The sequence below is a fragment of the Mustela putorius genome, unplaced genomic scaffold, assembly GCF_011764305.1.
Source record: "Mustela putorius furo isolate JIRA1106 unplaced genomic scaffold, ASM1176430v1.1 tig00537243_pilon_pilon_pilon, whole genome shotgun sequence".
NCBI classification, from domain to species: Eukaryota; Metazoa; Chordata; class Mammalia; order Carnivora; family Mustelidae; genus Mustela; species Mustela putorius.
The window spans coordinates 312,127-339,511 of record NW_025422382.1 but is presented as its reverse complement, the minus strand read 5'-3'; the positions used below and the strand labels follow the sequence as shown (position 1 = coordinate 339,511).

Genomic DNA, 27,385 nt, shown 5'->3' with positions numbered 1-27,385 from the left:
ATACTCTCTCTGAAGTGGGTGCCAGCGCAATCTGATAGTGTGCCAAAAGGAAATAATGTCATAACAGCAAGATGTTACTTTCACATGGTAGGACCCAAACTTGACATGTGGTTGTTTTGGGCGGGGAGGGACCTCAAACTTAGGGGAGTGAGAGACAGTAGCTGAGAGCCTTTTGGAAGCCCCCACTGTTTTGTTCCACTTGTGGTAATGGCTGGACTTCCACTACAATGCTGGTCATGCCACTCTCACGAAGGGATGAGAAGAAAGAATAAAGAATCCAATGCTCCTCTGAGAACACGAACTCCTAGAGAGAGAGACCACATTCTAGTCCTTTTTTAATTCGACATCATTCTTAACCACATGTGTATATTTTTGTCACACAATCCATGTTACGGAGTTGTCAGTTTTCAAATTCCAACTCAACACCAATCTATTGAGAGTCTATACATCCTGGATCCTGACCTAGGTGCTTTCATCTGTTATCCCATTCAATCTTAGTAAATTCTCACGTTTTAGTGAGGACACAAGCTAAGCTGCTATAACAAAACTATCTCAAAGTACAGGATCAAACAGAGTTTCTTTTTTTCTTAAATGATGGTCCAGATTATGGTCCACTGAATAAGTCCAGGGCTTGGCTGTTGGTTCTGCTATCTTTAACATGAGCTGGGTACTCCCGTGCTTTCGTCCTCGGGTCCTTCATGGCTGCTCTGGCTAATAGTTAAAGGGAAAAGGCCAGGGAAGCAGCCCTGCGTTTCTAGAAACACAACCTGGAAGTGGGAGCAAACAATTTGCTCACATCTTTTTTTTTTTTTTTTAAGATTTCATTTATTATTTGACAGAAAGAGAGCACAAGCAGGCAGAGAGGCAGGCAGAGGGAGAGGGAGAAGCAGGCTCTCCGCTGAGCAGGGAACCCGATGTGGGACTTGATCCCAGGTCCCTGAACCCAACGCAGCCGTTCAACCAACTGAGCCACCCAGGCCCCCCAGTTCGCTCACATCTTATTGGCCAGAATTTTAGTTGCGTGGTTGGAGGGATTTGCAAAACATGCTGGGAAATGTAATCTCTGATTAGGTGGCTCTGTCTCCATCTAAAACCCGATTTGTTTTTATTAAGCCAGGGAGGATGTATATTGATGCCAAGCCTCATAAAACACATCATGCGGGTGGATGGGTATTGAAAGGGTCCGCAGACAAAAGGACGAGATACAAAGTGAAAGTTAAGCAGGGCTTTATATCGCATCGAGACTCAAACTGACCGGCCAGGGCCTTCTCTTGCAAAGAGGCAACCTCTCCCAGCTTCACAGACTAACTTTTATAGAGTAAAGGCCATGTGGTTGAGCCTGGCCACACACAGGTGGCCAACTGAATTACATTCTGCCCCATGATAGTCATCTAATTCAGCCTATGACCTTGGCTAGAATTGGCGGTTTTAGTCTGGTGCCCAAAAGGCGGGGGCTCATACTCCCTGGCGGGTAATACGTGCTCTTTTACTTGATTGGATGTCTCCACCTGGCCGAAGCCCTCCTTGACAGGTAGGGACGTAATATGTGCACTTTCACTGATTGGACCTTTCCACCTGGCCAGATACATCCTTGTATCTGGGCTCTGTTATTTTTGCCCAGCCTGACATGTCCTGGTGTCTGTGCTCCGTTATAGGGGCTATTTGGCCGTATTTCATCAGTTCTGTTTCTAAGCGCTTTCCTCTTGGGGGGAAGGGGCAGGTTCAATCTAAGTTTACTGCATAAACAACAAAATGGCTCGCTCTGGCTAAGTAGGCCGTTACAGGTATCTTTGTTCTTTTTTTTTTTAGATTTTATTTATTTATTTGACAGACAGAGATCACAAGTAGGCAGAGAGGCAGGCAGAGAGAGGGGGGAAGCAGGCTCCCTGCTGAGCAGAGAGCCCAATGCGGGGCTCAGTCCCAGGACCCTGGGATCATGACCTGAGCCGAAGGCAGAGGCTTTAACCTACTGAGCCACCCAAGCGCTCCCGTATCTTTGTTCTTAAAGAAGCTAGAAATGGACCATAGGAAGAGGCTGATTTCCTGCCTAGAGAGGTTTTCTGTTTTGTCGGTGTATTCAGAATTAAGTTGGCTCTGAGAGCCTGCTTCAACTTTAAACAGTCTGCCATACTGACCCCCCCCCCCAATACCCATTATTTAATTGACAATGGACGGAGAATGTTTGGGTCCTACATTCAGACTGAGATTTTTCCTGGTTCAGAGGTGCTTAGAAGGTCACAGGGCAGCTTAGGCTCACAGATCCTGAGCATCTGATGATCTGGGCCACATGTTGCGCTAGACATCCTCTGTGATGTCATATGATCGACAGACCCAATTCAGTGAGGTAAGGACCATCGAGGGCATTTTACAGGTAAGGAAACCAAACAGCAGAAAACTTATGTAGCCGAGGTTTGGCAAGGCTGGTGGTGGGATCCAAGTCTCTTAAATTCGAGAGCCAGTGCTTGTCCACCACACACTACTGCTTATGCGCCAGATTCAAGACATCCTCCGTCGTTTTCACTGGCTGTGCCTCTTTGGACAGATTTCCGCTGTGGCCTTTAATGGGATAGGCACGTTCTGTTACTGAAGGCCATCTTTTCCAGGCTCCCTCCAGTTCCCAGTATTTGTGGATCACGTCTTAGTCATTTTACAAAATTAAGGCTAGCACAGGGCCTGGTGTTTGTTACATGCTGAAACAAATGATGATGTAAGTAAAATCACCCTCCTTCTGCTACAGTTAAAACCAGACCCTTTGCTGAACGCCCACCCCCATTTTACTGATTTTCCCTTTTAGTACTTGGCCCACACTCCCAATTTCCCCACATCAATATTTTATTCTAAGTCCTTGGTTTGTAATTCTAGTGCCAGGAGCACTCAAAAATATTTCCAGTTGATTCCCAAACATACTCATTTCATTTACTGAAAAGGTCTCCCAGGGTTGAATTTTTGCTTCAACCTAACCTCAGTCCATCCTGATGACTTGTTAATTAGTATTTCCTTTTGTTTCATTTTCAGAAGCTATGGGGAAAACTATTTCCCACTTTGAAATTGTTATAAAAAACGAGCCCTCAGGATTCCAGAGAAAGGGAATGATGCCAACTCCAGGCTGAGGTCATGATTTTGCTGAAGAAGACTCTGCCCATCATCTCTGTGCTGATGCAAACTCCTGCAAAGATGCTGGACACAGGCCTTGGTGGGACTGGTCCCCCCACACATTCCCTCGGCACCCCCCACCCCACCCTAGCTCTGCGAAGGAAGGATCTGGAAATGAGAGGCGCCCTTTAAAAGTTCCTTCCGCAGTGGCACAAAGGTTAGGTGTGTGGGTAGGACAAACCAAATTGAATCAACAAACATTTGTAGATGCAGAGCTTTCTGCTAGACAGGATGGGGGCTGTAACAAGGACAGAGAGGTCCTGCTCTCAGTAATAAATTTACCCATTGAATCATTCGTTTAAGCATACAAGAAATACCAGTGAGCCTCATGTGAACTCACTTTCCCTATCTGAAGAGAGACTGAGTTGGATTCCTCCCATGAAGCCCTACCCATCATGCAGATGGGGGTGTCTGTCCTTCCCTCTCCCAGGTATCATGCTAAACCAGCTACTACAAATGAAAACCATGTGAAGTTGCTTTAAAAATTCTATGCAAGTTTTGCATTCAATTCCAAGTATATATTCCAAGCGGTGGTGTGTGTGTGTGTGTGTGTGTGTGTTTCTACACTCAGGGGAGACCTGGCAGAAAGGTTCATTCTTGGGGATACCCATTCCCTAAAAGGAGGAGCTCAAGACTGGATGACGTCTGACATGCTTTCTAGATTCAAAATTCTTCTACGAGGAGTCAGAAATAAATATCAGAGAAAGCCTAGACAGATATATTAGAACCTAAGGGCATATCGATTCCATTATTTTTTCTAAACTCCAACCAAATAAATGCTTCTGCAGATGAGATTCACCCATTGACTGCTGGTTCTTAAGCAATAGGAGCCCAGGAGTCTCTATTTGCAGAACATTCCCCAGCAGACTCTTAACAGGCAATCAGAAACTCTGAGACAGGTATGTACGAATGCCTCATAAACTGTAGAGTCTGGTACAAATGTGAGCCGTCATTCTGGGTAAGGATATTAATCTTTGCTGTCTTTGCCACCCAGGAGGGTTTAAATGAGATAATGTGGATTGCTTGTAACATCAGGAACTAAAATTATCAGAACGGGAGATGTGGGAGGTCTGCAAGTCTCTCTCCTCTTGATCCTCATCACAGTGGGCCAGGTGTAGAGAAGTTCTAGAATCTCTACAGCCCCTGTGGGAGGCATGGCTTGCCCAGAGCCGATCCTGGGCATTTCTTGCCTCTTCCTCCCTGGAGCTTAGACTCAGAATGTGAACTGTTCTGATACAGACCCCAAAGGTCTCTCTCTTCCTTCACCTAATCATTCTATGGCCACTTCAATCAAAAGAGAGATCTGACAGGGGGGCCTGGGTGGCTCAGTGGGTTAAAGCCTCTGTCTTCCGCTCAGATCATGATCCCAGGGTCCTGGGATCAAGCCCCGTGTCAGCCTCTCTGCTGGGCAGGGAGCCTGCTTCCTCCTCCCTGCCTGTCTCTCTGCCTACTTGTGATCTCTGTCTATCAAATAAATAAATAAAATCTTAAAAAAAAAAAAAAAAAAGAGAGAGAGAGAGATCTGACAAAGAAAGGGACAGGGCTTCCAGTCAAATCTTAAAAAGAGGGGCTGCCCTTGCTGCACTCCTGGGCCTCTTCTGGTCACAGCCCAGACCCCCCAGAGTCCCATGATGGTGTGGTTTTGTTTGTTTGTTTGTTTAAACAAGGACAGTGATTTCTAAGAGACCCCATTTCTTGAGCTTCTCTGATTTGCTTCCCTCTATCAAAATGTATTGGTCCAGGGGTCTGTTCTTTTAGAGCCCTCTAGAGGTTGTCAAATTAATATTGTAAATGATACTTAAGGAGGTAGATGAAGAGCTTCACGAAAGCACATTCAGGTTTTATTTATGTCTCTGCTTATGCCTCTGGTTTCTGGGTTGCTTGTTCCAGGTTGCTATGGAACTCAGTTAAAGCTAAATATGAACAGGGTTTTCTAACATACTGGCATTTCAGTAGCTCCCTTTATTCATTCAACAATGTTTGAGTGCTTAACTGTGTGCAGGGCATATTCTAAGAAGCAAATGAAAGGGGCATTACAAGGCAGTAGCTTTCAAACTTTGGTGAACTTCGGCATCACTTGGAAGACCTGTTAAAACACGAAGTTCAGAATCCTAGATCTTGATTGGGGAGATCTGGTAGGGCCCTGAAAATGCGCGTTTCTTACAAGTTTCCAGGTAGGGCTGGGGTTGCTGGTCTGGGGACCACACTTTTGAGAACCACGGGTTTAGGGCATGGCAGGAACCAAGTCCGTCACAGGGCGCACACTCTCAGTTTGGTTGTACCAAGGACACTAACGGTGGAGATTGAGGTCGTCTTGGCAGGTCCGTAGGGGACACACCGGGAGGCACAGAAGCCCCTTAAAGTGCTGTCCGTGCCTGCCACCCGCCCAGGCCTTCGCACACTGATAAGTTAGAGATGGGGCGCGCCCTCCCCTCTCCGCTCCCAGGGGCCGTGTGGAGCCGGGCGGGTAGGAGAAGCGAACCGCGGACAGCCCGGGAGGCGCGGGGTGTCGGACGCATCTCTGCGGGACGCGCGGTGCGCGGGGCCCGCGGAGGAAGTAGCCCTCCCCCGCCGCGGCCCCGCCCGCTCTGGCGCGCGACTGGCGGCTGGCTGCCCGGGCGGTGGCAGCGCTGGCGGCGGCGGCGCGGGGCGGGGCACCGCGACCCCCGTCCCCTCCCGGGCGCGCTCGCCGCGCCCCCGCCCCCTCGTCGCAGTCGCCGCCGCCCGGCTGGCTGGGCCTCGGGGCGCGGGCAGCCGCGGCGCCGCGTTCCCGGCCGGCTCGCGAGCCATGGCCCAGGCCGGCGAGGAGGCGCTGCCCGGGCCCGAGACCGCGGTGCAGATCCGCGTCGCCATCCAGGAGGCCGAAGACGTGGAGGAGCCGGAGGACGACGAGGAGGGGGCGGAGGCGCGCGGCGCGGGGGACCCGGCCCGGTACCTGAGCCCCGGTTGGGGCAGCGCCAGCGAGGAGGAGCCGAGCCGCGGGCACAGGTAGGCGCGGCGGCGCGGCCCGGCCGAGGGGAGCCCGCCCCGGGTCCCGGCCGAGCGGGAGCGCGGGGACAACTCCGCGGGCGGAGCCGCTCGGGGCAGCCCCGGCTCGGGGCCGCTGCTCCGGGCGTCCTCCCGGGGGCAGAACCTGCTTTCGGCGGTGGCTGGTGTCGCCCGAGCAGAGCTCCCGGGGCTGGCGGCGGGGCTCTGAGGGGCCTGGACGGGGACAGGCCCTGGGACCCGGGAGGAATTCCTTCCTGGGCCATCCTGGCCATCTTATTCCCCCCGGAGGAGGCTCTCCGGGCGCGCGCTCCCCCGGGACCTTCCCCAAAGCCGATCCCGGCCGGGTCCTCCGCTCCGAGACCGGCCCACCTCCCCTTGAGACGGGCCCCACCGAGCCTTCACTGCCTCCTTCCTCCTGTCCCCTTGTCAGCCCAAATGGGTGGAGGCAGCCCAGGCCCAGCTGACACTTGCTGCTGGGGCATCCGAGGAGCGATTTCGTGGTGCGGAGAGCTCTCCTGCTCTGATTTGGAATCAGCTCAAGTCTTGTTGCTTGCATCCTCGCGGGCCGGGGATTCCCATTTTCACGCAGCTTCCCCCACCTGACTTCTATGCTTGCATCATCATCTTGCTGCCTTGCTAGTTGGGTTCCTGAGTGATGGGCAGTGTGGAGCTGTTAGGGCACAGGAAGCCACCTGTCTAACCGTGCCTTTGGGCCCTGAGTCTTTCATCAGCCGGAGACCTTGGACTTGTGTCCACCAACGCCAGCACCTTTGGGGTCTGTGGTTTCCTTCCTGTGGTTGAAAGGACATAAGAGTATGGAGTATCCCTAGCCCGCAGAGTAGAGCAATGGTAGAATTCCCAGAAGTGCCCACAGGAACTTCCTATGAACCCTCTTTCTTCAGGGTTTGGGCACATGTTTTCAGTTGTCAGGGCTCTGCAGGGTCATTCCCTGGCAGGCGGATGTTTACTTCATTGGCAGAATGCTCAACTGAAGGGCGTGAGGATACTGGGATGGGAGCCCTTCCCCATCCTTGGCTGACCCTTCCCCAGTGGAAGAGGTCTGGAGGTAGGTACCCAGAGATTCAGAACAGCTCAGTGAAGACAGAGGGATCCAAGGAGGAAAGTCCAGCACCAGAGTTGAAAGCAGAAACACCAAATTATGAGCAGATGATACAGAAGCTACAGTAAATCCGTCAGCCCTCTATATACTGTAAAACCTGATTCATTCACTCACGCATTGGTTCAGCTCCATGCTGAGAATAAAAATAATTGGTCCATAGTTACTGACATCTCAATCTCCAGGAGAAGGCGGCCACCTAGACAAAAAATTTCAGAGGTTATGTAAAGGAGCTCAGAGTGCCTGATGTTTCTGATTTCATTTGCCTGTGACTGTGGCGAAGAGCTCCCCCCTATACTGGGACTAAGTTTTGGGATCGCACCATTAGCAGGCATTAAAGCCCTACTTATTTCTTGAGCCTGGAAAGAGCCCCCTGTGGAGAGTAGGAGAACATGATCCTCATTTGGGTGGGCTTCTTGCCCCCACCCCCCATACTCTCTCTCCAGAGCCACCCTTCCTTCCCAACTCCAGGGACTGGAGTCTCATGGAGCTTTCGAGTTGAAGCATTTCCTGCTGCCCACTGGCAGAGAGCTGACCCCAGAAAATCCCTGGAAGCTCTTCTGGGTAGTGGAGCTGACAGAGCCCAGTAGGCAGACATCCAGAGCAGGAGAATGCAGCCGAGGACAGGATCCGTGCTGTCCCCCTGTTTGGGCCGGCCTGGCACAGCAACTGCCCCTGCCCCATGGGGCCATTTCTCAGTTTCCAGAGCCTTCAGGAGAAAGCCCAAGTTCCTGTTTGTTGAAATGTGGCACCCACCCACCTCATCCCCTTGGCCTATGGCTCCTTTCCTGGCTGTCTCAGTAATTTGTGCTCCCTCAGCACTAACCCCTCTAGATTCCAGAAAATAGGGTACAGTTTTGTGTCTGCAGTCTGCACGCCTTTATTCTCCCTCCTCCGGGTCTCTCTGATTGCCTGATCAATCTCTAGTCAGCCTTAAAACTTCACTGTGCCTACTAGGTATTTCTCCAAAGGATACAAACCTAATGATTCGAAGGGGCACGTGCACCCCAATGTTTATACCTGTAGTGTCCACTATAGCCAAACTACGGCAAGAGCCCAGATGTCTGTTGACAGAGGAACGGATAAGGAAGATGTGGTGTGTATATATGCTGTGGCATATTACTCAGCCATCAGAAAGAATGAAATTTTGGCCATTTGCAATGATGTGGATGGAACAAGAGGATATGCTCAGTGAAATCGGTCAGTCAGACAAAGACAAATACCCTATGATTCCAGTCCTAGGTGGAATTTAAGAAACAAAACCTATGAACATGGGGAAGGGAAGGAAAAGTAAAATAAGATGATAATTGAGAGGGAGACAAACCATAAGAGATGCTGAACTCTAGGAAACAAATGGAAGGTTGCTGGAGGGGAGGTGGTGGGAGATGGGGGAACTGGGTGCCGGCTGAGTGGGCACATGATGGAATGAGCACTGGATGTTCTAAGCACCTGATAAATCATTAAATTCTACCCCTGAAACTAAAACAACAAAAACACTTCACTTCTTTGTCCCCCCCAAACCCCAGTCCCCACCCCAAAGCTGTTTGTTTCCCGTCCTTGGAGTTGCCATAGTGCTCTGCACGATTTACACCCAGCATTAACCTCGGCTGTAATCGTGTAGTTCTGTCTCCCTCACAAGAATGTGAGCACCATGGATTTGGGGGCCATGCTTGCCTTGCTTTCATTGTATCCCCAGCACCTGGTATAGAGTGGGTGCTCCTGAGTATTTGTTGAACGAATGCATGTCTCTGCCATTGCATCGTGCCATTGGGTTGAAGTATTTGCGTAGTTTTCACGCAACAAGATAGTGAGATCCTTGAAGCCCGTGACCTCACCTTGGTCCTCGCTCTACCACCTGTACTCAGCCCACTACTTGGCCTTACCCTGGGGTCCCAGCAACACGTGGAAATAAGAAAAATGTTCTTTAGTCTTCTCCCCACACCTCTCTCACCAAAAAGGTGACTTTCTTTTTATTCTCACCTTTTCGAAATAAAAATTTCAAACATAAAATGTGGAAGGGTAGTATTGTGAGCATTGGTATATCTACTGCCTGGATTTAACAGTTGTTAGTATTTTGCCCTATTTGTTTGATAGACTTATGGGCGGTTTTCTCTGAACCGACTGAAAATACACACAAGACTTACTGTACCCTCAGCACTTTGAGAGCTCTTACTAATGACCACTTCCTGTAAAACCATATACTATTATTGCAATTAAGAGAATTAACAATGATTCCGTAGTTTAATCCCTAAAATGATCTTATAGCCAAGTTCCATATTTGGGTCTCCCCCTGCCCCAAGCATCCCACATTGTATTTTATACATGTTTCTTTCTCCCCCTCCAACCAGAATCCAGTCCAGGTGGTGCTGTTTGCCTGTTATGTCTCTTCAGAATCTTTTAATCTAGAACATTCACACTTTTTTTTTCTTTAAATGCGCTGCTATTTTGAAAGAAGAGGCCAGATGTCTTGTTGAATGTTTCCCAGTTGGAATTGGTCTGATTTTGTTCTGATCGTCTAGTTTAACTTGCTCCTTTGTACCCTGTGTTTCCTATCAGTCGGAAGGTAGACTAAGGGCTTGATTCAATTCGGATTCAACATTTTGGCAAGAACACCTCAGGGCAATGCCACAGACTTTTTGCTGCATCACCGCAGGTGGCTTTCACCAAAGTGGTGCTCTAATTTGACCACTTGACTAAGATGATCTCGCCATTGTGAGGGTATGTCTCTCCCCCTTACAATTAACAAGTGATATGTGGGTGTCCTGCGAATATTCTTTCACTGAGGCCTTTTACCTAATGGTTTTAGCATCCACTGGTGATCCTTGCCTGAGTCAGTTCTTCGGGAATTACAGATTGGTGATTTTCTAATTTCATTATCCTTTGTACATTGATTAGCTGGCATTCCTGTATGTAAGAGAGCTTTGCCTCATCATCTGGGTCTGAACAAGAATCCCTTCTAAGGAGGCAACATAAATGCTTAATGACCAGTTTTCAAAGAGAGGAGTGGGTGTAATCGTCACATCAAATAATTTAAATTAGAGCCCTCCTTTCGGCCCTCCTCGATTCATGGACTTTTGTTATTCATTTTTTAAAAATTGGTTACAATAATTATTTTTGATGTTTACAATGTCCCTGATTCAGTAGTGAAAGCCTTTCAGATTGGCTTCAGCATATAGCCTTTTAGAACATGCCCTTGAGTCTTTTGAGCACTTTCTTGCTTTGTGATGCTAGATATTCTGGGCTTACTTTGTAGTTTTCCTACCTGGGTCATGGGATCCAGCCATTTCCACAGGAATCCCTGTGGCTAGTATTTTTCAAATACTAGTGGAAAGGTATTTAGAAACCAAGACCTAGAATTAAGAGTGCTAATTTCCACTGGGGCAACATTGGTTTTAGGCCCTTTCAATAGTGCTAGGAAATACATTAAAAAAAAATAAGTTTATATTGATGATTCTAATTCATATTTGACCTTATAGGGTTTTTGTTGTACTTCTTTTGTTCTTTTGCACTGACAGTCTTGATTCTTAACAGCATTAACATATTTACTCATTTTGTCTTACAATGTGTAAAAATGACTTAAAATTATAATACTAAATGTCAGCATGAATAATAAAATCATGGAAGCATACCTTCATTTAACAAACAGAAACATCTAGGTTCCTTTCTCCCCATGATGTTTCAGGGACATTGCACAAGCTATCTTTTCTCTGTTCTGGGTGACCATAGTGAAAGGCTCCGTTTATTAATACCAGTTATTGGTATTATTGGATTATTATTGGTATTATTATTGGATGAGGAACTAAGGACTTCGCATACATAATCTCTGCTTTACACCACAAACCGTTATTTAGACCTGTAAAGACACCCACTGCTTTTGATCCTTTCCCAGGCCCTAGAAATTATGCCAGAATAGCATGTTAGAACAGCAGGTAAGATAAGAGCGTCATGATGTCTGTAATAAGTCTATAAAAACCCATGGGCCACCCAGACATAGCATGGACCTCCGCTAGTAGCATCCAAAATATAATTATTCCCATAATGCCTTTCCAAAGTTGGGCACATCTCCAACATTTATATATTTATATAAATATATTTACATATATTTATATATGTTTCCAAGTTGTCTCTCTGAAAAACCGTTATCTTTTGAATCTGTCCTTGTGTTCTTATATTGCATTATCAATTTGGTTGCCTTTAGAACCTTTTCAGATTCATTATCTTTTTCTAGAATCAAGTCAAATGGGATTATACGCAGATTGTACTGAACCCTGGTGTTTTTCATAAATGGTGCTTTCTCTTTTCTGTTCAATATCCACCTGGTTGCTGTCCACCATTTTCCTGGTATTGGCAGCCAAAGTACCATAGTAGACCATGCGCAAGGATAGATGATGAGGCCACGAAATCTTTTCTGTGTTGAAAACGACAATGAGGAGCTCATTATTCAACCATTTTATTTTGGGTATTTTTATTCATACGATGACATTTGATTGACCATTCAGTTAATATCTCCAGATTATCTTGATATTTCATGAGAAAGACAATCCGGGAGATTTTATGCTATACTTCTTTCTCTAGATCATTTACAAATATGATAAATATTTCAACTCTGACCCATGGAGCTCAGTCCTCCGTTTTGAAATGTTACCTCCTTATTTCTACCTTTTGTTTTCATTTCTAGCAGGTTTACAGCTATTAAAAAAAAAACACATTAGTATCCCCAATTTACAATGATGTATTTAAAAGGAAACAATAATATAAACATAAAACTTAAATGTACATTTTTTTTTCAAAGCTCTCTTGAAAGGCCACACATGACATATTTGTCAGTAACCATACTTCCTGTCTCAGAGAATCCTGATAGGTGGGATTTGCCCTTACAGAAGCTATTCACTTTACCTTGGCGATGCTTTGTAAAGTCCTACTATGTGCGAGGCTCTGGGTTGTTGCCAGAATGAAAGAAACCAACGTGAATCCTTCCCTCCAGGGGATGAGGGTCCAGGGCATTAACTAGATATGCACATAGTAGCTATGATACAAGTACGGACAAGTGTTAGGAGAGGTTGAAGTTATTTCCTTCCAGGGAGTGTTGCATTTGAGTTGGAGCTTGGTATATGGCTAGGATTTGGACCTGAAAGACGGAGGCCAGACGTTCAAGGAGATGAAACAGCGTGCACCAAGCGATAGAGTCCAGAAACCTTGCAACACGTACGGGACCTATTCGTCTTTCACTTGCTTTTGTTTTAGAGCAAAGGATCTGAAAGAAAATAGACAGAAATGTGTTCAGAAGCTGGTGACTGCCAGATTGGAAATGAATCTGAAAGAAGAGCTAAGGACTTTGGATTTTATTTAATAAAATAGAAAACATTAGTATTAGAATTAAAGTAGAGGAACGAACATAGCTGTTCTTCAAAATGTGTAATAAGGCACAGAGTGGAAGAGGCTTAAGCCAAAATACAACAGGAGTGGAGTGGGGGGAGGTGGGAGGAGGTGGGAAGACCGAACCCTAGAAAGATTCTGGTTAGGAAATGTGTGAAGGATGCGGGGATTAAAAGGGATGCTGCTATCTGAGAGGTGATTTAAGTTCTGCCTTTAGAACAATTGCCAGATCGTGAAAAGTAGCAACCAACATATTATTCACTTTCAAGGAGAAAAAGAAGAAATAGAATTATTTTCTAAAGGAATTGAATGAACTAACCGATGAGCTCAGGCAGCTAAGGTAGAGCTAGTACCTGCAGAGGAAATCCTCCTCCATATAAAGCCCCTATTTAGTAGTTACCTGCCTGTCTGCCTGCAAGTGAAGCCTCCCCACCCCACCCCCAGGTCTGTAGAACCACCTAGGAAGAAAAACAATGGCAGTATACTACTGCGGAGGGAACCTACTCAACCCACCAAGGAAAAGCAACCCAGACCTACCTTCGCTTTTCACAAAGAATAGCCATGGAGCACAACTCCCTACTTGTTAAGTGTAGACCGTGTACTCCCTTCCAAAGTGCACAGTAGGAAAGGTGGGGGGAAAGGCAGTAACTTCACAGTGAAGACACCAGATAACACTCCTGGGTCAACATTACAATGATTAGGTATGTTGAGAGTCCCCTTGATATGATGTGATGAGAATGTAAATTTACCTCTGTCGTCCTCTTCCCTAAAACCCAGACACACCATCTAATCAGTCATAAAAAATAGCAGATAAATCCCAAATGAAGGACGTTCTACAACATATCTGACCAGGACTGCTCAACACAGTCAAGGTCATTAAAAATAAAGAAAACCTGAGAAACTGTTCCACCAAGAGGAGCCTGGGGAGACATGATGACTACATCTAATATAGAATCCTAAATGGGATCCTGAAAGAGAAAAAGGCCAGTAGGTAAAAACAAAACAAAACAAACAAACAAACAAAAAAACTAAGGAAATCTGAATAATCTGGGCTTCAGTTAATAGTCTGGAAATCTGGACTTTAGCTAATAATAATGTATTGATAACAATTCATTAAATGTACCATACTAATGCAAAATACGAAATACAGAAGTCTGATGTAGGATATATGGGAACTCTGTACTACTTTCACAATTTTTCTGTAAGTCTGAAATTATTCTAAAGTAAGTTTGTTTAAAAATTTTTTAATAAAGAAAAAGATGAATTCTCAGTTACATGAAGAAAACCAATTACATGATATTAGGTGGAAAACTGATCCCAGAGGATATAGAGGTGATGCTGTTGGAAACAAAGATATGTATTTATGTATACTTATATGTCTATACACACACACACTCTGGTTAGTATCCGAGAGAGAATTTACTATATTGCATCCACAAAACAAGAATAGAATGTTTTTTAAAAGAAATATTCTGGGGATGCCTGGGTGGCTCGGTTAAGCAGCTGCCTTCGGCTCAGGTCATGATCTCAGCGTCCTGGGATCGAGTCCCACATCGGGCTCCTTGCCCCGCAGGGAGCCTGCCTCTCCCTCTGACTCTGCCTTCCACTCTGTCTGCCTGTGCTTTCTCTCTCTCTCTCTCTCTCTGACAAATAAATAAATAAAATCTTAAAAAAAAAAAAGAAATATTCTGAAGACATAAAAGAGTTCTTACAGAGTACATAATTCTGAAATTGAGCAACTCATCAACAAAGATGAGAAGATAATGTCAAGAAATCTCTTGCCATGTACATCAAAGACAAGGGCAAAGACAGACAATATGAAAGAGAGGATAGGAGACAGATCAATCCAAGTGGTCAGTCAACTAATAAGACCCTAAGAAAGAAATGTAATCTTAGCAAATGACTTAGCCCTGCACAGAGTGATGTTTGTAGTCATAAAAGTTGAAGACAGTAGGGACACGTGGGTGGCTCAGTCAGTTAAGTGTCTGCCTTCAACTCAGGTCATGATCCCAGGGTCCTGGGATCCAGCCCCACATCGGGCTCCCTGTTCAGCAGGGAGCCTGCTTCTCCCTCTCCAGCTGCTCTCCCTGCTTGTGCGCTCTCGCTCTTTCTCTCTCTCTGACAAATAGATAAATAAAAAATCTTTAAAAAAAATAAGATTAAAAAAAAAATAAAAGACAATGGATTGGCTTTCAACTTTCAGTATCTAAAAACAAAACATGGACTATTAGTTACAGAATAGAATGTAAGCATAATGAACCATGATAAAATAAAATGAAGGTACATCTGATAGAATTTGAAAGATTAGAAGTGGAAGGAGGGGGAAGAAGGTAGGGTTATAACACGCACATCAAGGTAGGGAGGAAGCGAGACATATCATCTAATATTGATGGAATAAGAGAGAATTTTAACTTTATTATTTTAAAAACAATTAGAAGGCTAATAAAAATAACATAAAATATTAAAAAATTAGAAGAAGAGGCTTTGGGAGATGAGTGACCCAAGTCCTCACCTTATATAATAGGAAATGAATAGAGAACGTTGAAAATTGGCAAGTGAGAAATAGAATCATGAACATTTTTATAGAACCACAGGCAACTCTCCTAAGAATGAAAGGATTGAATAGAGGTTGTCTCTAGGGAGGAGAGGTAGAACGGGGAATCATTGCTTTTTTTTTTTTTTTTTAAGATTTTATTTGCTTATTTGACAGAGAGAGACACAGTGAGAGAGGGAACACAAGCAGAGAGGGAGTGGGAGAGGGAGAAGCAAGCTTCCTGCCGAGCAGGGAGCCAGAAGCAGGGCTTGATCCCAGGACCCTGGGATCATGACCTGAACTGAAGCCAGATGCTTAACAACTGAGCCACTCGGGTGCCCCTCATTGCTTTCTTTTTAAGTTAAGTGCTATTTTGTTTTATTTTTTTGCTCCGTGTATGTATTATTTTAATGTTTAAGATTCATTTTTGATGAACTATTAATAGTGTCCAAGGGAGAAGTAATGAGGACAGTTGGAATGGAAAAGAGAACAGATGGGAGACACTGAAGAATAAAATCAGCACTTGATAATTGGCTCGGTGTGGGGGCAAAAGAGAGGGCTAAAAGACGCATCTGGGGTTTTGAGTCTAAATGCAAAGAAGAGTGAATAGGGAAAGTAGTTAGTGGGGCAGTTTGAGAGGAAAGATACATAGTCTTTACAGGACAGTTACCAACAGTTACCAACGTTCATATTTAAGGGATATAAACTTCTTTGATGTTCGTAAAAGATACAGGGTCTTTTTCATTCAAAGGCTGTTGCAGGAACCAGGAGACAAGGCAGAGTGCTTCCAGATATGCAAAAGGGCCTTGCCTATCTTCCAAGATCCCCCTTTGGAGATGCACAGTTGCTGCTGACAGCACCCATGCAGAGAGAGGGTCCTAGGGGACAGGAAGCTCACCCCTACACTTATATAGGGGATTATTTCACCTCCCCAGGACTGCCCACCTGCTCTGGAATCTGGCTACCTGCCTGTCTGCTCACTGGGTGCAAAGAACTGGTGCAGAGTTGTGCGCCCCACCCCACTCCTCCTCCCCCTGCCCCCAACACAGTGTGGATTGCTTACTGCAAGACTATGAAAAGAAGAGGTGTTTCCCAGATGGAATGTCCCTCAGCAGACCTAGGCTTCTTCAGTACTCCCCAGCTCTGCAGAAGGTGATGTTCAGTTCTGGGCATACTGGATTTGGAGTGCTAGGACTTTCTAAGCAAGCATCGGGCAGGCACTTAGGAATTTAGGATGGGGGCCCAGGAGGAAGAGGAGGGTGGAGGGGTGGGAGGAGGCAAATCTGACTTGGATGAGCTATCCAGGGGCCAAAGTGGGAGGCCACCCGGGGACAAAGAATCAAGGATAGATCTTTGGAGAAATGGGAGCAGAGTGAGTAGACTAGAAGGACAGTTAAATGGGGGAGAAAAATCAGAAAAGAGCAAGGCCTAGCGGGAGGAGTACTGAGAAGGAAGTGGTCCATTGCCCCATCCTGCAGCGGGGACCAGAGGGCCAAGGTGGAGCAAAGGCACCTGGATACGGCCAATGGAGGCTTTGGCAGAGGCCCAGACATACAGAACGAGTTTGCGGGGAGGGAGGGTATGCCCAAGGGAGCTCTAGGCAAATCTGGTTGCTTTTCTCAGTCAAGTTGGAGATAAAGTCATCTGAAGGGAGGAAGGGCTTCCCATGGCAGACCTTGGGAAGAGCGGGACACTCTGGAATGGGCACTGGAGAAATTGAGAAGTTACATCCCCATCCTTCTACTGTGTTTCGTTTGTGCATTCACTTCTTCCAACAGCGACAACGACTTTAGTTGGGGAGTAAGACTTACTAGGCTGTGGGTCCCTTTGACGGTCTGGTCGCCTCTGCGATACTTAGTACTAGTCGTACTAAGTTAGACATGTTTTGCCAATACCTGAGTCCACTCAAAACTCTTCACTGGTCATTATCCCACACCTAACTGCAGCTCCTCCTGTTTATTCTCATCCTTGTCCGTGGGGCTTAGACCTCCCCATGCATTTGAGGTTAGTTTATCTGATGTATCCAACCTGTCCATTTTAACTACTAGTTAGGGGATAAGCTTTCTCTAATAAAGAGAAAATCTGTGTTGTCCATCTTGATTCTCCTTTTTCATTCCATTGAATCATTCCATTGATTTATTCCACTTTTCCTTTGTTTTAAGGACCGCTTTTCTTTCTTTCTTTTTTAAGATTTTATTTATTTGTTTGACAGAAAGAGAGATCCCAAGTAGCAGAGGGGCAGGCGGGGCTGAGCAGAGAGCCCAATGGGCTCTATCCCAGGACTCTGGGATCATGACCTGAGTCGAAGGCAGAGGCTTAACCCACTGAGCCACCCACCCCCATTTAACCCAGTGGCCCCAAAGGACCACTTTTCTCAATGCAGTATTACTGTATAGTATTTGTTTGTAAGTAACAGAAGACCCAGCCATTAAGTAAATTAACCAAATGGATTTTATCTTTCTCATGTAATCAGAAATCTGCAGGTACATAGGTAGAGGAATTGGTTCAGCAACTAAATAATATCAGAGCCAATAATATCAATAAATCAGACCAACCTAATTCTCCTGGCCTTTTTCTTATGGTGGTAAAATAGCTGCTACAGCTCCAACCATCACATCCACACTCAAAACATAAAAAGGGAAGAGGAGGGCCAAAAGATTTTCACTTGTGTTTTATTGGCCATGCCATGACAAATAGCTATTACCTGTAACCGAGGCTGAGAAAGTATATATTTAGGTTGGTTTTTTGCTTTGTTTTTGTTGTTGTTTTGTTGTTTTTATAGCCTCCATAATAAAGGGAGGCAAGTGACAAAGAGTTTGCTATTAGATGTTGGGTGAATCTGACTAATGGCTATCACAGCTATCTTCTAGAAACTTCTAAAATATTCAGTTTGTCTAATGTTTAAGTTGCTTTTGACCTGTTTTATCTTATAGGCTACCCCCATATATTTCCTTGGTTTGCCACCTCATTTTTTTTTTTAAAGATTTTATTTATTTATTTGACAGACAGAGATCACAGTAGGCAGAGAGGCAGGCAGAGAGAGGGGAAGGCAAGGAAGCAGGCCCCTGCCGAGCAGAGAGCCTGATGCGGGACTCGATCCCAGGACCCCGAGATCATGACCTGAGCCGAAGGCAGCGGCTTAACCCACTGAGCCACCCAGGTGCCCTGCCACCTCATTTTTAAAAGACTTTTGAAAAAACATACTTTTAAAGTTAGTCTCTCATACCATTTTTCCCCCCCAATCGGTATACATTTGTCTTGGGACATTGGTGTGGTATTTCAAAAACATTTCCAGACTGTCTGTAGGCAAATAACTAAACTCTTCATTTTAAAATCAACCAACGCCTACTTTTATGCTAAAATTATAATTTCTGTATTTGAAAAATCGGGAGACAGATTTATTTAGTATTTTCTCTCCTGCCAAAATATTCCATTTTTATTCTCATCTTGACTCTTCCACAGTTGGTTTTTTTTGTTGTTGTTTGTTTGTTTTTTGGTGGGGGGTTGGTTAAGAGTCAGTGAAAATTTTGCTGGAGTTGAAGGACCTACATGTACGTACCTTTTCCAGCTTTAAACTATCTCAGTAATATTGACTTTTACATTCTGAGCCCCCTTACACCTTTTTCGATTATTTTATTTAAGGGCTTAATGCCAGTCCAAGGGAAATGTTAACTGCTTGCTTCTTTTTATTTTTTTTTAAAGATTATTTATTTATTTATTTATTAGAGAGGGAGAGAGAAGAGCAAGAGAGAGAGCACGAGTGGAGGTGAGGGGCTGAGGGAGAGAAAGAGGGAGAAGCAGACTCCCTGTGGGAGCCCGATGCGGGGCTCGATCCCAGGACCCTGAGATCATGACCTGAGCCGAAGGCAGAAGCCCAACTGAATGAGCCACCCTCTGGGGAGCCAGGCAGGTTTTCCCAACAGAGTAGAAGTGCCCAGAATGCTTCAGATGGACTAGGTGTCTGCATCCATCTTCGGAAATACTCTCTCTACTCAGCACATGTTCATGGAGACTCTGGGTCTGATAGTCGTGTTATAAGCTGCCATGTAGGAAAGCAGTAATGTTTTCTTCTGAAAGTAATTTTTAGCCAACCCTTTTTCTTGAATAAGATATTTTTGATATTGTATAATACTTAATTCAATTTGGTCATTAAATATGCCAGAGAGAACTTACCTTCAAGAGATTCTAATTAGTAGTGTCAACTCTGACGCAGATCTTCACAGAGTCCCTGAATGTTTATGATTTTGAAGTTTTTGTCATCCCTTGGTGAAATATTTGCCTTCCTAAAGAAGCTTCGCTCAGAAATTCTTTGGCTTGTTCTCATATCCTAATATTCTCAGGGAGAGGGGGAGGCAGTCTGTTCAGCCGGAGCGGCTGGTGGGTATGGGTTTCATTTAGAAGGCCCTGCTGAGTGGGATATTTTCCAGATTCCGGGGCAGGGTCCCAACAAAATGTGGAAAGTATTATGTGTGCTGGCTTTGGAGACAGAAAATTTGAGTTTTAGTCAATCCTAGATCTGTGGGATAAACGCACCTACCTGCCACCTCCCGGGTTCCAAGGGCATGCCAGGCACCTGGGTGGGCATTTCTATGTATTAGTTCATTTAATCTTCTGACCACCCTGTCAGGAGAGTGACTCTCATCATTCCAATATACAGATGACAGGACTGAGGTATAGCAGGGCAGCTCCTCCCCTGAGCTGACTCAGTTACTAAATGGTAGCGGCAGGATTCGAACCTACGTGGGCTACCTCTGGGATTGGGACTCTTAATTACTCTGCTAAATTATCTTCTAGAAATCAGGGTGGGGTGAGGGAGGGAAGAATAAGAAGGGAATGTGGGAAGCATCCTATCTGTGGCACAGCAGCACACGAATGTTAGTAGAAGGTGTTGTTACTTGAATGACCCTCTGCCCATGTTAAAAACAGAAGCTTGATTTCTTTGCCCACTGGGCAAAAGCCAGCCCCGTGGGGCCAGGTGATCATGACCTCTGAGGAGCCCACTTCACATGTGTTCCAGTGCCGTTTCCTAGGGCGGCAGAAACAAACTATCACGAACTGGCTGGCTTAGAACCCCAGAACTGATTGCCTCATGGTTCCGGAGACCACAAGTCAGACATCAAGGTGTCTGAAGAGCTCTCCCTTCCCAGGGTCTGGGAACGGGTGGGTCCCGGCCACTCCCCTGGCTTCTGGTGGTTTGCTGGCAATTCTTGATGTTCCTGGGTTCTGCTGCCTCACCCTGATCTCTGCCTTCACCTTCACATGGCATTCTCCCGGTGTGCTTGTGCCTCCAGATTTCCCTGTTTATAAGACACCAGCCACACTGGACTAGGGACCCCCCCACCCCACCCTGGTGTGACCTTGTCTTTTACTGATTACATCTGCAAAGCCCTATTGCCAGGAAGGTCACATTCTGACATACAGGGCTTTGGAATGTCAACGTACGAAATTTGGGGTAAAGGGGTGTGGAGGACAACAACTCAGCTTGTAACCCCCGGCGTCTCCTTCTGGTCCCAGTGGCGCCACGACGAGTGGGGGCGAGAACGAGCGTGAGGACGGCGAGCAGGAGTGGAAGCCCCCGGACCAGGAGTTAATCAGGAAGCTGGTGGACCAGATCGAATTCTACTTTTCTGATGAAAACTTAGAGAAGGATGCCTTCCTGCTCAAGCATGTGCGGAGGAACAAGCTGGGGTACGTGAGCGTCAAGCTTCTCACGTCCTTCAAAAAGGTAAGGCTTCCTTCTCACGAGCTGACTCGAGGATTTCGGGGGGTGGGGGTTGCAGTTGTAAATATTTTTTGATAGCTGGTGATTAGCGATCCCCCGCTGTGGGGCCTGAAATAGAGAAAAGTGATCCAGAACGGGTTTAGGATCACTACAAAGACCATCTTCCCACAGTATCGAAAGAGGCCTGGGTGCTGGGACAGATGTCTGCGGGTGGCGTTTAGGAAATAATAGTGCTTGTTCTGAGCAAAGTTCAGGCACTCTTGCCAGGCGAGTGGGTGGCCAAGAGAACGCTGTGCCAGGACATAAGGACTCAGTCGCCTTTAGAGACACCTCCTGGCCTTGCAACTGTGCAATACACAGGCTCTTCCCTTGCCCAGTTGAATAAATAAGAAGAAGGAGGAGCACCTTGGACTTAGAGGGATGACCGCCTTCCAGACTCCGGCAGCCATTGCCGTGTAAGACCAACCTCTCATCAGTGTGGCGACGTGGGGCGCCCGATTGTAACCATGTAGGCAGCAGACCCCGCAGCTGGCCTATTGTGTGAATTTCCTCCGTCTCAGAGAGTGGACAGACGAGCTGGAGTAAGAACTCCATGTCTCCTGTGGGGGACGTGTATTTACTAGAATGGAAAAGCACGGCATGGCCTGTTGCATAACGGGATATGTAACAGCTGGGTCCCGGCCAGGCTGCCTGTGCGTTCTGCCAGAGAGCCCTGGAGGAGAGCTTTCTCGCTGGGGCTGTTCCCTGCCTCACCTGCTGCTATGGTCTGTCCTCTCCTCGTGGGCTCTGTCCTTTTATCCAGTCACCAAACCTATCCATCCTGCACCCTGACTGCTGCGGTGGGCACAGGATAGATGGCACAAAGGTGGTATTTCCCCTGCCCTTGCAAAGTCCAGTGAAGGGAAGAGCTCAGTGCAGGGCTGAACGATGACCTCGGGCAGTGAAAGCGCAAAGTCGTGTTCATCAGAGCCAGTTACCCTGCCTGGATGATGGAGAAGTCTTTCTAGAAGTAGTGACATTGAAATAGGATCTTGGAGGACGAGTAGGAGTTTTCAGGGTACAGGAGAAGGGAAGGGGCTCTTCATGTTCTGCATCTACCGGGAGCTAGCATCTGATCCTATAGGTTAAGGGTTAGTCCCACAGGACCGCCCCAGTTCAGGAGCCAGTGGCCAACAGGAGGCCCCCAGGTCACCCACAGCTCCTGTCCAACGTGGCTAAAAGTCACAGGTTCCCATCACTTCCTCCCCCTTGGATTTGATTGTTTGCCGAAATTGATCACAGAACTCAGGGAAACCCTTGCTTAGGTTGGCCAGTTTAATAAAGGCTGTGATAAAGGATATAGACCAACAGCCAGCTGAAGAGATCTGCAGAACGAGGCCCTGGTGCGGGAGCTCCTGTCCCTTCAGAGTTGGGGTGTGTCCCCCTCCCTGTATGTGGATATAGTCATCAATCTGGAAATGCTCTGAAGCCTGTGGTATTGGGATTTTTATGGAGGCTTCCTCATGGAGGCACAATCAAACATTAACTCAGTTTCCTGCCCCTCTCCCTTCCCTGAAAATTCCAAGCTTCTAACCATGGCTTGGTCTTTCTGGTGACAGGCCCTCAACCAGGAGCCACCAGGCAGCCGGCCCAGAATTGCCTCATTAGAATAAAAGCTTCTCCTAGTGCTGTTGTCCTGGAGGAACTGCCAGGGTTCCAGCAGCTCCGTGCCGGGAAGGGGGACACAGAACAGTGGATATATATGTTAGAGAGGGACTGTTCCATCATTCTCTGTGAGGCCTCAAGTTGGGTTTGATTCCAAGCTGAAACCGTCGACACCAGTTTCAGGAGCTGCTGTGTTGAAATACGAAAGATCTTTCATAAGATCTTTTGTGTCAAATGCAGAAATGCAGAAATGCTGCTTCAGAGAAGTATTTGAATGTTAAAATCCCTGAGTCCTATCAAAATAGTACATCGCAATATCACACGTGTCCAGGGAACGGTGAGTACACCCTCACATGGAAGTGTTTGTGGGGGACCCCAAAACAAAGAAGCCAGTGGGCATCCCTTTATTTCTTCCCTAGGGGCCCTAAGAGTCAGCCTGACTTTTTTTTCTGTTGAAGCTGCCACTATGGCACTACACACAGACTCCCCAACACCTCCAAAATGACAACTAAGGCCCTTTCCATTCTTAAGGCTTTCCCACTGATCATAATAGGAGACACATATGACAAACAGTGAAATGGCAGTTTCTGAGAATCTTAGGAAGTTCTTCCAGTTAATTGCACTAGGAGAGCACCTCCGGGCTCCTTGTCTGAGATGGTGCCCAAGGACGCTCGGGCTTAACCGGCATTTCCCAGCGGACTCTGCTCCTGGCTCTGGAGGGGTGCTGGTTCTTGCCAGTGCCCGCATTCCTCTCCCTTGCATGTGGCCTTCCATGAGCTTCTCTAGCCCTTGGAGTAAGGCAGCACCAGCCTGCCCCTGAGCACTCCTTGTTCAGGCTTCAGGCTTTGGCACTCACTTTGTCTTTCCTCTCCGGAATGCTCCCTTCCTCACTGGTATCTTTGGTCAGCATCTTTCTCTCCCCTTGCTGGATCCCTGATGGACTCCATTCACCTGTAGTCTGACCCTTTGCGTGGACCTTCGCTGACCCTCTGTCCTTGGTGTGTGTCACGGAGATCAACCCATTGGTCCTGGGTGTAGGCAACTTGTGGTTCCCACCCCAAGACCAGGGCTAGAGCGGACAGTACCCCATCTGCCTCTGCCGAGAGATCTGCAAGGGGTTTCCCCCTCCGCCCCGCCCCGCCCTGGGCTGCCCAGTGTTAGCCAGCCTTTGATCTTGAGTTCTGGGAAGCTTCTGTTGGGTCTCAGGGGTCCTCTGCACAGCGCCTGCGTTGACCTGGCCTCAGAGGACTCAGAGTGATCGTGCTGTTCCTGGCTCAGGTTACCTACCCCACCCACCTCCACTGTTTCCTTGGAATGGGATGACTCATTCCCCCAGCGTTCCCTCCAGCGGAAGTGGGCCTCTTGAAAATTACTGTTTTACAATATAAACATAGCCTTCATATAGTGCAGTTTCCACCCAGGGAGGAGGACGGAGGGAGGGACTGTTGCATCATTCTCCATGAGGCCCTACTTGGATTTTATTCCAGGTCAGAACGGCCCACATCACTTTCAGGAGATTTTGCAGTGGAACATGAAAGATCTTTTAGAACTTTCTGTGTATCAAATGCGTAAACAGAGAAACACGACTTCAGAGACATGTTTGGATGTTTAAAATCTCTGAATCCTGTCTAAATGGTGGCACGTAATCTTTGAAGTAATGATAGTACATGATACTTACTGAGCACTTGCTGTGAGCTAGACACTGTTCTGAGTTTTGTATGTGGATGTATCATGTATGTCTGCATGTAGATACCTATCTGTTGATTTAGTCATTTGATCCTCATGACAGCCTGTGAGGGGGACACGATTAGCGTCTCCGTTTGAGACCCTGAGACCCTGGGAAATGTCAAGTCTTACTGCCAGCCGGAGTTGGGCCTTGGACTTGGGTGTCTAACAGCCTTGTCGCAGGGCCTCAACCACTTAATGTGTATGCACTGGACTGTCTCCATCCCCACAGAAAGTTCTCTCGGACGGCACTGCTCTAAACCGTTGCCTGGCTTGACGTCATGAAAGGGTGTGCGTTCGCACCCTAGATGTTTGAATGCCCGAGCCCACCAGCTAGGATGCTGGCCACCAGCGTTCCAGGGGGTGAGGAAAGGAGGGAGAGAGATGACAGAGCCCAGGAGGTGGGCGAGGACAGGTGGGTACCATTCCAGATGTGCTTTGTCTTCTTCAGGTGAAACACCTGACCCGGGACTGGAGAACCACGGCGCACGCCTTGAAGTACTCGGTGAGCCTGGAGCTGAATGAGGACCAGCGGAAGGTGAGGCGGACCACCCCCGTACCCCTCTTCCCCAACGAGAACCTCCCGAGCAAGATGCTCCTGGTCTACGATCTCCACCTGTCCCCCAAGCCGTGGGCCCTGGCCACCCCGCCAAAGAATGGGAGGGTGCAGGAGAAGGTTATGGAGCACCTGCTCAAGCTCTTCGGGACCTTCGGGGTCATCTCGTCGGTGCGGATCCTCAAACCTGGGAGGGAGCTGCCCCCCGATATCCGGAGGATCAGCAGCCGGTACAGCCAGGTGGGGACCCAGGAGTGTGCCATTGTGGAGTTTGAGGAGGTGGACGCGGCCATCAAAGCCCATGAGTTCATGAGCACAGAGTCCCAGGGCAGGGAGAACATGAAGGCCGTCCTGATTGGCATGAAGCCACCCAAAAAGAAACCTCTCAAAGACAAGAACCAGGACGAGGAGCCCGCCGCGAGCAGCCACCCGAACAGGTCCCTGAACAAGAGAGTGGAGGAGCTCCAGTACATGGGGGACGAGTCTTCTGCCAACAGCTCCTCCGACCCCGAGAGCAACCCCACGTCACCCATGGCCGGCCGGCGGCACGCGGCCGCCAACAAGCTTAGCCCTTCTGGCCACCAGAATCTCTTTCTGAGCCCGAACGCCTCACCGTGCTCGAGTCCCTGGAGCAGCCCCTTGGCTCAACGCAAAGGCGTTTCCAGAAAATCCCCGCTGGCCGAGGAGGGGCGGCTGAACTGCGGCACCAGCCCCGAGATCTTCCGCAAGTGCATGGACTACTCCTCTGACAGCAGCGTCACTCCCTCGGGCAGCCCCTGGGTCCGGAGGCGCCGCCTGGCTGAGATGGGGACCCCAGAGAGGAGCCCCGGCGTGAGCCCTCTGCTGTCCCGGAAGATGCAGACGGCAGACGGGTTACCCGTGGGGGTGCTGAGACTGCCCAGGGGCCCTGACAACACCCGGGGATTCCATGGTGGACACGAGAGAGGCAGGGCCTGTGTATAAATACCTTCTATTTTTCGTATCGGCTCCCTCAAAATACCTGGCATGGCATAGAATGCAATTAGGTCCCCATCGGAAGATTTTGTATACATGTAGACCTCTTAATTTATACATTTGTAATGTATATAAGTTGTCTGGTACGCTGTGGGTTTAAGAACATCTTCTAGTTCAAAACAACCAGCATGACCATTATTTTGCTGATGCCCAATGTGTCTGAATGTCACGGCCCTGCAGGGCTGTGGGACGGAGGCTCCCCGGGGCCAGTCGGGCCGCCGGTCTCTTCTTCACAGCAGAGTTCTTCCCCGCAGCAACCGAGCTGTGCTCGGCAGGCCACACGGGGCCTTCCAGAGAGCCCATGGGAGTTCTTTTCTGTAATGGCCATTCGTTCAGCCAGTAGCATGGTATCTCACAGGACCAAATGTGTGTTTCCTGTCAAGTAAATAAATAATAAAACACTGACTGGGAGTGCTAGCTCTTCAAGTCACAGGTAGGGCCTGATGAAGGTCTGTGCCGTCTCATAAGGCTGTGGGTGTTAAGTCAGGAGGCCCTGAGGAGCCCAACAGAGACGCATGTCTTGAATGTAGCCAGGGCAACCCTGGGGCTCTCCTTGTGGGGCTCCAGCAGCCCAAGAGGTCAGCACAGTTGGAATCCTACCCAGGCCAGGGTGGCTTAGTAGAGACCAAGCTGTCCGGATGTGGTCCCCCGACTGCTTCCTTTTCATTGGTTAATGTCCCTTGTCCCGGGAAGCTGCCCGGTATAGCGGAAAGAGCAGTGGCTTATGTGCTCCTGCTGGCTTGTGCACCTGCTGTCCGGGGGGTTTTCGACCAGTCCTGTTGAGTGAAATTCGTGAACCATTATTGTACGTTGCTTAGAGGCCACAGACATGCTTGGAGTTTTCCAGACATCATCTCATGTAAGTTCCCCCAGAACCGCCCGAGAAAGGTCCAGATATTCTCTCCGTTGTACAGCGGAAGAAACCAGCGGGTTAACTCACTTGTCGGGGCCTGACGGCTAGATGCGGAGGGCTGGCTTGAACCTGGCAGTCCGGCTCCAGAGCCCAGACTCCCAAGCAGCAGATGGGACGCAGCCTCTCTGAACCTCACCATCCACATTCAAAAAAGAAACAACCACAGAAGGTGCTAATATTTATTCGGCACCTCCTATGTGCTAGGCATTTTGCTAGACACATTCGTCCATTTGTTCTGCCAGTATCTCTGTGAGAAGCTACAGCGGCGTTACACGTGAAGCTGCCGGGGCAGGGTAATACTACAGGCTGTCGTGAAAATGGGAAAAAAGAGAGTGTGTTTAATTACACAGTTCTATAAAAATCGGCGGGTGATTATTATCTGGTTAGTAAGACAGTGTGTCCCTTAAGTCCTGGGATTCCTGTTAACTGGTAAGCGCCTCCGGGAATTATTTGGATTTGCTGTTTCCATCACCATCCACTGTAGATGGCCCAAAGGCCTGCGTCTGGACCCCACTCTCCCCGGGGGCTGTGCCCCAGCCCAGCTCCAGGCCTCTCCCCATGCCCGCTCCTCACTGGGCCCCACTCACCTTCTCCCCGTTCCTTCCCACAGCCTCCCCGCCGTGAGTGCCCGTCGGCCGTGGGGC

At 47.8% G+C, this 27,385-nt stretch overlaps 1 protein-coding gene across 1 annotated transcript; it reads left to right on the top strand.

The window, feature by feature from the left end:
- The first annotated feature begins 5,759 nt into the window (after positions 1–5,759).
- Positions 5,760–26,233, top strand: LARP6 (La ribonucleoprotein 6, translational regulator). Its single transcript, XM_045073495.1, has 3 exons — positions 5,760–6,141; positions 20,682–20,892; positions 24,710–26,233. Exons 1-3 carry the CDS (start codon positions 5,942–5,944, stop codon positions 25,775–25,777), a joined length of 1,479 nt encoding a protein of 492 aa, XP_044929430.1. The 5' UTR covers positions 5,760–5,941; the 3' UTR covers positions 25,778–26,233.
- Positions 26,234–27,385: the final 1,152 nt, after the last annotated feature.

Bases quoted from the DNA above. Each gene is read 5' to 3' on its own strand.
- LARP6 (XM_045073495.1), top strand. From the start codon at position 5,942: ATGGCCCAGGCCGGCGAGGAGGCGCTGCCCGGGCCCGAGACCGCGGTG. The intron at 6,142-20,681 runs GTAGGCGCGGCG...TTCTGGTCCCAG, and splicing joins GAGCCGAGCCGCGGGCACAG to TGGCGCCACGACGAGTGGGG. The intron at 20,893-24,709 runs GTAAGGCTTCCT...TGTCTTCTTCAG, and splicing joins TTCTCACGTCCTTCAAAAAG to GTGAAACACCTGACCCGGGA.